Raw genomic sequence first — 11,576 nt, 5'->3', positions numbered from 1 at the left:
TTTTTAACGTTATTATCCTTATTAAAATCAAAGTTTCATCTTTAAAATCATAAAACATCAGTAACACCAAATTAGTTAATATATAGACGGATAATGTTGTGTCTGGGTATACTAAACATTTTAACTATATTTTAGAAGTGCAACATTTTGGCACATAGTGCTGTAATTTGTCACACGAATATATAAAAGCAAATGGCATTATATGTATACTTTTTTTATTTGACTTTCTAATTGTTTTTATAATTAAAGCCGCCTCTAAAAGATGAAAATGGCGTGTAAAGCGATACATTTTGTTAGTAGGTTTTAAAGGAAACAACACAATATGCAAAATGCAGTTTCAATATCTATACTATTAAAAGGGAAGGAGTCCTAAAAAATCTACTTATAAAAGGTTGTTGGACCTATTCACTAGATTTAACTATTTTTTTGGTCTCATCCTATATTTCTCTAACTATACAATAATCAATTACCTTATATTTCTCTAACTATAAAATAATCAATGCTCTTATTTATTACTCAACTTACTATGATACACTAAAAATTTATACATTAATATTATTAATTCAAAATCATTGCTATATTTTGCCCCTATTTTTCCTTAGAATATTACTTTTGTACCACTATGCCTATTTAGAAAAAAAAATAGATTATTTTATAACTGATTTAATAATCATACAACCCACAATCATTTTTCTTTAACAACAGCCGTTACTATAAAAAAATTTGGATTTATTGGTAATTAAAATCTGAACAATACCATATTTTTAATTCATATTAAATGTTTTATGACCCAAACTAACATAAAAACATGATGCAAGTACGGTTAACAGAAAGTTAAAAACATGATACCATTCGACGGTCAAAACATATTAACTTCCAATTACGATTAGAGAAATACTTCACAATACAACAAAATTATAGCTTTTAAATATTTGAAAAAATGTTTGAGTAATTTTTTTTTATTGGATAATTCAGCTTATAAATAGTATATTTAAGATATTTGGTTATTTAGGAATTACATACAATTAATATTTGTAGGTATATAATTTGTATTTTAAAAATTCAAGTATCTATTTATCTTGGTTCTAGAGATATATGATATATTCAGTTATTTATAAATTTTGGTTCAAGTTTGGTTTCATTTTTTAAATTTGGTATGGGTTGATTATTCGGTTCCAATAATATGGTCAAACTTATAAACTATCTTATATAAAAAATTACATTAAGAATTATTAAATTTAAAAAATAAATCCGCGCTTTTTAAGCGCGGATCAAAATCTAGTATATATTTGCAAGTGGAATTAGCCCGCAGTTAATTAAGTTTTTTTTTTATAAAACTCCATCTACATGTGCTGCCTTCTAAGTTCTAAAGCAACTACACACGAATATTCTATATAGATCCATCTCTCTTTGCGTGCATGTAAAAAGTATAATAATATTTTCAACGAAACGAAACGATCTTCATCGCTATATGGTGACTGGTGAGTATGATAGATAGTTACGTATAACTGATGGCGAAGCCAGGTTAAAGGATGAGGGGGCAGGTGCACCCACAATTATTTTTAAATTTAGTATTTTATATGTAGAAATAACAAAGTTTAGTTAGCTTATATGCTAAAAAGAAGCATGTGCACCCTCAGTTACTCAGGTTCGATTTTCGTCTAATGTATTTTTATGTTTCTCTATCAATAGTGCACCCTTAACTTAAATGGGCTAGATTCGCCCAGTGAACGATATTCGAGCAAAGAAGATGGTGCCACTATAGAAACAATGAGAATGATGAGCGTGAAAAAGACTAGGTGACCAAAAAACGGAGGGGAACACTGAATTCCTTATCATTCCTAAAAAAAAATCATCATTCACAAGGAATAGTTGTTCTTTTTTGTTCCTCACCATTCCTTTTTTGTAGAGAAATATAAAACAAAAATATTCCTTGTTAAATTTGACAAGGAACAAGCATTCTTTCCAATTCCTGCAATTTTATTCCTATACGTTTTTTTCCTATTTGTTCCTCGTGTTCCCGAAAAGGTCACCAGTCAGAGCCTCGTACATTAGAGATTAAGGAATCCTCGATTAATATTTAAAGGGACCTTTGAAATCACATGCCAATGAGATGATGGATTCCATAAAGAGAAGATTCGTTTTTCAAAAGAATATTCAGATCCATATATAAACAATACATATCAATTGAACACTAAAATACCTCGTATACGTTTTCAGTACAATTACAGTTTCGGATAATATATTTTGTGTATCATACAAGTTAACTGAACTTGATCTACATGGCCAGTTATTAGCCACTCGAAGAAAGGACCAGTAGACCATACATCAATCGTATTTTTTAACATCGCTTTTTTTTTTAACTGTCTTGGACTTCATATTGTTTTCAAACTTCATCTACTACTAATAAGTCATGAATATGATAAGAGATGAGAGATATGTAACTAATGAATAAGCTCCCGTCTTCCGACCATCCCCTTCCATTTCACTGATTAAGCTTTTACTTACGTATCAATCAACCTAATATGCAAAAAATATCATAATCGAATTATATATTATTTTAACTCTTTTAAGATCAAATCCACGAAGAATTAAAAAACTAAGCATTTAAAATGCATAAAATTCTGTAGTCTAATCAAATAGGAAAAAAAATTAAAGGTAATCTAACCAAAATGGAATGTCAACAAAAAATAAATTAAAAGTTAATTAAACAGATGGAAAACAAGTTCTTCGATCAAGGTTATTGATTAAAATGATCAAATACTAAAATATGATGCTTAAACAATTAACAATTACTAAACCTTAGATCTAGAATCACTAACTTAAGTTAATCCACTTCATGCCAATAACTCTTACGTTAATCAAGTTTTTAACATCAATTTCTATTGGTAAATTACCATCAATCATGTATGAATTCCAACAATCACTAAACAGTCCTAGCATCAAATCCCGTTGGCTAAGCAAGTAAAGCACATTGATTGATTCTTTTAGATATGGGCATTCAAATCTTTGGATCAGGTTTGGGTCGGTTTCTTCTGGGTTTGATTTGGATCGGGCATGAAAAGTCTAGATCTATAATTTTGCAACCTAATTTAGCATTAAGAACATCAATCAAGTAGGATTTTATAGATTAATCATAAAACATCATGAATCAAGCATCAATCATCCTAATCTACTAAATCAAAAAGCTCTAAATAATATACTCATTAATATCAATGAAAATCGGTAAACTTGTTATAGATTGATGTATAATAAAAGATTAGATAGATAGATAAACAAGATAAACAAAATAAATCCTTAAACAATTGTAAAATTCACAAGAGTTCAAAATCCAAAATCAAAGATAACTAAGAAAAATCTTATGCTTAGGTAATTTAGGTTTATTTCCCTTAAAATACCTATTTATATACCTTAAAAACGAACCAGTTCAATCCGACAAGCTCAAGTCCACCCAAAATAAATAAGGGTAAGAACTGGTTTCGGCGCCCACCATGCATGGTATTTGTTACCTGCAGTGGTTGCTCATAGTGATTCCATGTCATCAAAATGCGGCCAAGATCAGCCTGTTTTGGTTGGCCGTGTTGTGCTCCTCGTCTTCGCCTTTTCTTGCCTCGAGTACTACGGTCTATACCAATATGCGGTTGTTGCCCGTGGTTCTTTCTTTGCGGTGTAACTAATATGTGTCCAGTTATTGGTCATAACTATGTCATTACAGCTTCAAATGATTTTTAATCGCCTCCATTAGAAAGATAACTTAATTTCTAAAGTCGTATCAAAAGATGAGTTTAAAAAAATATCGTTAAGTTCTTCATTCAATTTTTGGTTTAATGTGTTTCAAAACTGATAAAATGTTCCATAACCTAAAAACATACAAATATAATATATACTATTAAATGTAATTTAAATGAGCCTAATGTTATGAAAATTAGTGACAAAAAGTATAAATGCAAGACATCATCCACCCAAACTTGTAAGTTCGATTCTGATCGCTCACATATGTTGAGACACGTGTATACACATGTGCATGAACAAAATATAGTGTATTTGAGAAGGCTAGCTAGCATCAACCAATTTGTGTGATTAACTTAGAAACTATTGGCGTATAGAACGAGTGGTGTAGCCTAGTGATAATCTTTTAGGATTTGATGTGTATCCATCAGTTCTGGATTTAATTGCTCTTGGAAACTAAATTATTGTTATTTGGTCATTTAAACTTGGGATTCACCCAAGTGATTTACATGGTGGATCGTAACAGACGATTGGTTCACCTCCCGACAATAGTCGAAAAGTATACAAACTTGGATCAGACAGTGTAGTACACTTTCAGGTAGTCTACTCTGTAACACTAAGTGTGTTCCTTCCGGAACCGACAAGATAGCCGATAAGATTTATCAAAAAAAAAAATTAGATTCGATTAGAGTATCTTGGTTCAAAGGCTTCTTGTCTACTTTGGTCATGTTTGCGTAATTTTCTCTTTATTTACGAAAACACGTTCGGTACTAAAAACTTCTCACATGCATCACTTTAGTTCACCACAGAAGTATGTCCACATTTTTCTCATGCTTGGACCACATATCTATATGATACCAATGTCCATATAGTATATATTCAATTACAAAATAAACTAAGAATTTTACTCATAAATAAATAACCAGGAGTAGCAGGTTGTGTGGTTAAACTCTACCAAACTAGTATAACTTTATTTACTTTTGAAGAGAATGGAAAACCGACCAAAAAGGAGAATTTTGAAAGAGAAAAAAAGTTGAGTTCAAGAAAAAGACATGAAAATAGATTACAGAAATATCGGGTAAATATTATTTTATTGTAATTTTTAGTTCCACTGACAGATAAATTAACTAAATAAAAGGTAATATGTCTGGTTATTACATTAATACATTTTAATAAATATTTATGAAAAATGTTTGCATCTGAATTTGCTTTTTCCCGGGAAAGGGTTAACGTCCATGTAACACTAACCCAAACGTCGCTATAAATAGAGATCCATCTTCCCCCACACCCGTCAAACCCATCTTCTTCCTCTCCATCGTTCACCTAAACTCTTTTTTTATTACCCCAGACCCAAAGAAAAAAACTCTTCCTTCTTGAGACAAAAGATCCACTCTTTGAAACCCTCCTAGATCGTGCGATTTAGCAACAACGATTTAGAAAAATGGAGCAGAAGAGCGTATTATTGTCAGCTTTAGGTGTTGGTGTTGGTTTAGGGATAGGGTTGGCATCGGGTCAGAGTTTGGGTAGATGGGCAAACGGGTCGGGTTCGGTCGAGGACGGACTCACCGGAGAACAGATGGAGCAAGAGTTGGTGAGACAGATTGTTGATGGGAGAGAGAGTACTGTCACTTTCGATGAGTTTCCGTATTTCTTAAGGTACCAAAGCTCTCTTTTTCTGTTTGTTGTGCTCTTTAGATTTTGAATTTTTGATTATATTTCTTTTTAAAATGTTTCTTGTCACTATAATTTAAAAGAGCTAACCTTGAGCTCGATCAAAGATCCAATGCTCTTTAGGGATTTTCAGATCTATGTATTTTTAGATAAGAGTGTGCTTGAAAGATGCCAACTTGGCAAGTTGTTTGTAATTTACATCTTCCAGCTGTCAAAAATATTAAATATTTGGTTATAGAAAAAAAAAATTCAATCTTTGGTAAAAGCTCGATTTTTAATTTAAGGATTTTCTTTATCACACTGAATAAATTTTTCTTTAAAAAAATTAAAAATATTTACTTGGGATCCTTATTGGTGAATTCCCTTTTTCTAGTTTTGTGGACATTTTGATTTAGCATCTCTTTATTGTTGGTGAAAGGATGTTTGAATCTCTGGGTATCTAGGTTCAAAGAATGACAGATATGGGAAATTCTGTGAATTTAAAGTTTGCTTTTTCTTTTTTTTTTCCAAGAAAATATTGAGAAAGGGAGAGAAAAAAATGATGGAAAGTGGGGTAGGTCAGTTGCACAACAAGCATGTGGATGATTTGGCAAATGAAGACAGATAGAGACAGCCAGAGAAATAGAAAGATTCTTACATGTGATTCTACTAATTTAGTTTTGTTAATAACGTTTATTCTAACTTGTTTTGGATTAACTTCTCCGTACTATTGAATCTTGTCTGTAATAATATAGCAAGTTCTTGCATAGTTTCTAGAACTGCAATGAGTTTGAATACATTCTAAACTGAAAATAAAAACATGAACATTTTAGTTCTGAATCATGCATTTGGTAGACATGAAAGTCTATTTTCATGTTCTTGGTAATACCTAATAAGATGAATCATGAAGGGAAGTATAACTCATTCAAGATTGTTTTATTGTTTCATGACAGCGAGAGAACTCGGGTGTTGTTGACAAGTGCAGCTTACGTTCATCTAAAAGAGTTAGAAATCTCAAAGCACACTCGGAATCTTGCACCTGCAAGTAAAGCAATTCTACTTTCAGGTCCTGCGGAGTTCTATCAGCAAATGCTTGCAAAAGCTTTGTCTCATTACTGTGAATCAAAGCTATTGTTGTTAGATATAACTGATTTCTCCATTAAGGTATATTAATCAATCAATGCATGTAGCTTTTTCAAGTGTTTCCCCACAAGTAAAAAAAAATAGCTCATAAGCTTTCCCTATCCTATTCTTTGGAAACAGATACAAAGTAAATACGGATGCACAAAGAGAAAACCTGTAAGTTACTTCAAAGTCCTCTCTGAGTAATTACTGATGATTGCAGAGTAATGACTCTGTTTATTTTTCTCTGTATTGGTTTATAGCTTCACAAGAGGTCTATTTCTGAGTTAACATTAGACAAGATGTCGAGTTTGATGGGTTCCTTCTCTATGCTCTCTCAATTCGAAGTTGAACCAAGAGGTAAAAAGAAACAAACACTAACTAATTTTATTGTATTACTGAAAACATGAGTTAAGGAGTAAGAGTCCTTGTAAAATATTTAGGAGCATTGCGTCGAGACACCAGTGGAAATGTTCTTAAATCAAGGTTGGTCTCTGCTTCCTTGCATTAGTTTTATCTCTTCTTTTTAGTCTTTGAGATCTCACTAAACGCAGTAGTTTGGATAGCTCAAGTCTTCCTCCAAGACACAAGAGAAATGCTATTTCTACTTCGAATTCTGTTACAGGTTTGGACATAGAACTTTATTATATCTTCTGAATATATAAAATTTTTATTCAACTCCACGTTCTGATGTCTCTTTGCTACATATCTGTCTTTATTATGGCTTCTCTAGCTTCCAGCAAACGCAGCACAAATCTATGCTTAGACGAGAAACTTTTCTTGCAATCACTTTACAAGGTAAATAAACAAACCTTTTCACAAACATTTTAAGTAATTTCAAGGAAAATTTTCAATTTTACCACAAATTTGATACTACGTTTCAAATTTACTTTTGAAAGATAACCATTTTTATAAATACCGTCAATTTGAATATTAAATTAAATCTCTTAACTCATTTTCAACGCATTTTTCACAATTATCTTCTTTCTCGGCAGGTAGTGGTCTTTGTATCGAAAACAAATCCTCTAATCATATACCTCAGGGACGTTGAGAAGCTTCTTGAGTCAGAAAGATTCTACAAGTTGTTCCAGATTCTCTTGAACAAGATCTCTGGTCCTGTCTTGATTCTTGGCTCAATGGTATTAGAACCTGAAGATGATTGTCAAGAAGTAAGTGAAGGGGTCACCGCTCTGTTTCCTTACAACATCGAAATCAGACCACCTGAGGATGAATCTCAGCTCGTGAGCTGGAAGAATCGTTTAGAAGATGACATGAAGATGATTCAGTTCCGAGACAACAAGAACCACATCGCAGAGGTTCTTGCTGCTAATGATATCCAATGCGATGACTTAGCTTCGATATGCCATGCTGATACAATGTGTTTGAGCAACCACATTGAGCAGATTGTGGTTTCTGCAATATCTTATCATTTGATACACACCAAAGAACCTGAATACAGAAATGGAAAGCTTGTTATATCTTCTAAAAGGTAAATTATTTTTTTGATACTCATTAATTATGCTATTATAAACTATGAGAAATAGCCAAACGATAAGTTTTAGAATCGGTTTATTTATTCTTAGCTACTAACTAACTGATTCTTGATCTTCCCCCAGCTTGTCTCATGGACTGAGTATATTCCAAGAAGGTGGAAGCAGATCATCTGAAGACTCCTTAAAGCTAGACACAAACACTGACTCTAAGAGAAAAGGAGGAGAGGTATGTTCAAAGAGCGAGTCAAAACCTGAATCATATTCTCCTGAAAACAAAAATGAGCTGGAAAAATCGCTTCCTTCAAACAAGAATGACAATCCGTTGCCTCCAAAAGCACCTGAGGTTGTTCCTGACAATGAGTTTGAGAAGCGTATAAGACCAGAGGTCATACCAGCAGATGAGATCGGTGTGACGTTTGCAGACATTGGTTCATTAGACGAAACAAAAGATTCGCTTCAAGAGCTTGTAATGCTTCCACTTAGAAGACCTGATCTCTTCAAAGGCGGTCTTCTTAAGCCATGTAGAGGAATCCTTCTGTTTGGACCGCCTGGTACTGGCAAAACAATGTTAGCAAAGGCCATTGCAAATGAAGCTGGAGCAAGTTTCATCAATGTCTCCATGTCTACAATCACTTCAAAATGGTTTGGAGAAGACGAGAAGAACGTGAGAGCTTTGTTTACTTTAGCAGCCAAAGTGTCTCCAACGATTATATTTGTGGATGAAGTGGATAGTATGTTGGGGCAAAGAACAAGAGTTGGAGAGCATGAAGCAATGAGGAAGATCAAGAATGAGTTTATGACGCATTGGGATGGGCTTATGACGAAACCTGGTGAAAGGATTTTGGTTCTTGCAGCAACAAATAGACCCTTTGATCTTGATGAAGCTATCATAAGGAGGTTTGAGAGAAGGTACTATAACAACTTTGGTAAAATACAATTCTTAGTGACTATACAGTTGTGGCTTATTTTTATTTTTGTGTTGGAAAATAACAGAATAATGGTTGGACTTCCTTCTACTGAGAGCAGAGAGAAGATCTTGAGAACATTGTTGTCCAAAGAGAAGACAGATGATCTTGACTTCAATGAGCTTGGACAGATGACAGAAGGTTACAGTGGAAGTGATCTCAAGGTTTTTGTCATCTCTCTAACCAGAAATCAAAACTCTCTGAGTAAAATCATTGAAACTAACTGTTTGTTAAACATTTTTGCAACAGAACTTATGCATTACAGCTGCATATAGACCGGTTAGAGAGCTAATTCAACAGGAAAGATTGAAAGATCAGGTACAAAGAGTAAAAATAACTCTCTCTTGCCCTCTTTATTAATCGAATTTATCTGCACATTCTGAAAATGACATGGTGGTTTTAGGAGAAGAAGAAGAGAGAAGAAGCAGGAAAAAGCGCGGAAGAATCAAAAGAAAAAGAAGATGAAGCTTGTGAGGAGAAAGAGATTATTTTGAGACCTTTGAACATGGAAGACATGAGAAAAGCTAAAACCCAGGTCTAGCATCTTATCTCTTTTTGACAAGTAAAGACAAAAAGAAAAATCTAACTAAGATATGTTGTGTTTTTGCAGGTGGCGGCGAGTTTTGCGTCGGAAGGATCTGGAATGAATTAGCTGAAGCAATGGAATGATTTGTATGGAGAAGGAGGCTCAAGGAAAAAGGAACCGCTCACTTATTTCCTCTGAAAAAATGCAAAGCCATAAAATTTGTGAATGCATGTTTCTTGGTGCACAAGATATCAAACTGATCGGTTTGGTCTTTGGCAAATCAAATACAAAGAGTCTTTTTTCAGTTGTTAGGTTATTCCATTTTTAGATAATATTTTTTAGAAATTTCCTCAAAACCGTGATTTTTTTCTTCTGTCATTCATATTTATGTCATGGGGGATACTGAGAGAGAAAGAGATAAATAAAAAGAGATATTTAGAGGGAGGGAGGGAGGGAATGAGGGAGATGTACAAAGAAAAACAAAATCAGTAATAAAGAGAGAGATAAACATGTAATCAAAAAGAGAGAGATAGTCAGTTACGTAAACATAATATATGCTATTCCTAGGAAATATAAAACTGATCAGTTTGATATCTAAGCTTTCATATAATTACATAAACATAATATATTTTATGCTATTTTATATGAAGAAATATAAATTATACAAATATAACTATAAATCTAAGAAAATATATTAAAGCCCGCACAACTTGTGTGAATCCACCTATTAAACTATTAACTAAGAGCCCATTAATATATTTGGTAACTTAAGGTCCCTGTATCTATCTTATTAAAACTCAAGTACAAAATTGGAGTGTTTGGAGATTTGAATAGGACTATTAAAAAATTTAGAGTGTTTGGAAACATGGATTGCAATCTTTTAAAAAAAAATATTTTTATTTGAAAACAAGGATAGTAGTATTAAGAAAAAAAAGTAATGGGCTTATGTTTTTTAAGAAAATTGAAAGTTATCTAGGCCACTTTTAAAATATACCAAAATGGGTCAATCTAATTGCCTAATTTTTTTTTTCTAAACTAACCATAAAACAAAATTTAAACTTTATATACATATTTCAAATCAAAATAATAATTCAAATTTGATTTATATCAAAAATTGATTCAGAAATATACATATATTCAAAAATAGATTTTTACTAAACTATTTTTCAATAACCATTATCAAAAAATATTGTCAATATATATAAGAAAAATATAATACAAAGCCTAATTTGAAATACCAACTCAAATTATGGTTTTTATATTTCATATTAAGTTTAAAAAATATAATATATGTAATTATTTATATGATAGTATGTATAAAATACTATTAATTATATGATTACTTATATGATGGTACATATAAAATACGATTAATTATATGATGATAAAATACGATATATAATAATGACTAGGGATGGGCTTTTGGGTACCCTTACGGGTTTGGTTCTGATCGGTTTGTATTTCGGGTTTTCGGGGTCAAAGATTTCAGCCTTATTAGAATGTTTCTAAATTTTGGTTTGAGTTCGATTTGGATCTTTGCGGGTTTGGTTTGGGTTTGGATAACTAATTTAAATTATTTTTAAAATCTTAAATCATTATATATTTTAAATTTCTCAAAATGTATAAATAAAATAATATATTACGTATAAATTTGAATAACATACGTTATAATACTTAAGCTTAACATATCAATTGGCTTGATTTAAAATTTTGGATACGGAATCAATAATTATTTTAAGTATTTTTGGTGATTTGAGTATACTTTAACTATTTCAGATATTTACTTTTGACTATCTATATATATTTTCAAGTATTTAAACCAATTTAAAAGTATCATTTTTGATGTTTCATATACGTTAAATCTAAAAATAATTAATATATATAAGTATATAAATCTATTTTTAGATAAATTCGGATATCCAAATACTTCGGTTCGGATCAGATTCGGTTCTCTAAATAACAAAATTTTGAATAATTAGAATATTTAATCAATTTATGTTCGGGTTTGGTACTATATTTTTGGATCGGTATCGGTTATGTTCTTCGGATTCATTTTTCCAAATCCTAATAATTACATGAAAAACAAATATT

General features: G+C 31.7%; 1 protein-coding gene across 4 annotated transcripts; it reads left to right on the top strand.

Moving 5' to 3' along the window:
- Positions 1-4,799: 4,799 nt before the first annotated feature.
- Positions 4,800-9,863, top strand: LOC106436849 (fidgetin-like protein 1). Of its 4 annotated transcripts, none has more exons than XM_048742772.1 (13): positions 4,800-5,385; positions 6,333-6,543; positions 6,643-6,678; positions 6,765-6,861; positions 6,945-6,987; positions 7,056-7,126; positions 7,235-7,299; positions 7,497-7,990; positions 8,118-8,903; positions 8,988-9,123; positions 9,209-9,277; positions 9,363-9,494; positions 9,570-9,863. In XM_048742772.1, exons 1-13 carry the CDS (start codon positions 5,171-5,173, stop codon positions 9,609-9,611), a joined length of 2,397 nt encoding a protein of 798 aa, XP_048598729.1. In that variant the 5' UTR covers positions 4,800-5,170; the 3' UTR covers positions 9,612-9,863. The 4 variants fall into 4 exon arrangements, with proteins under 4 accessions (XP_048598729.1, XP_048598730.1, XP_048598731.1 ...); XM_048742773.1 differs by having other exon boundaries at positions 4,801-5,385; positions 7,059-7,126; XM_048742774.1 differs by having other exon boundaries at positions 4,802-5,385; positions 7,068-7,126.
- Positions 9,864-11,576: the final 1,713 nt, after the last annotated feature.

Source organism: Brassica napus, chromosome A10 (genome assembly GCF_020379485.1).
Source record: "Brassica napus cultivar Da-Ae chromosome A10, Da-Ae, whole genome shotgun sequence".
Lineage (NCBI taxonomy): Eukaryota > Viridiplantae > Streptophyta > Magnoliopsida > Brassicales > Brassicaceae > Brassica > Brassica napus.
This window is presented reverse-complemented; position numbering and strand designations above follow the sequence as displayed.

Excerpts from the sequence above, each read along its gene's own strand:
- LOC106436849 (XM_048742772.1), top strand. The coding sequence starts at position 5,171 with ATGGAGCAGAAGAGCGTATTATTGTCAGCTTTAGGTGTTGGTGTTGGT. Across the intron at positions 6,862-6,944 it reads ATTCGAAGTTGAACCAAGAG|GAGCATTGCGTCGAGACACC; the intron begins GTAAAAAGAAAC and ends TAAAATATTTAG. Across the intron at positions 6,988-7,055 it reads GGAAATGTTCTTAAATCAAG|TAGTTTGGATAGCTCAAGTC; the intron begins GTTGGTCTCTGC and ends CACTAAACGCAG.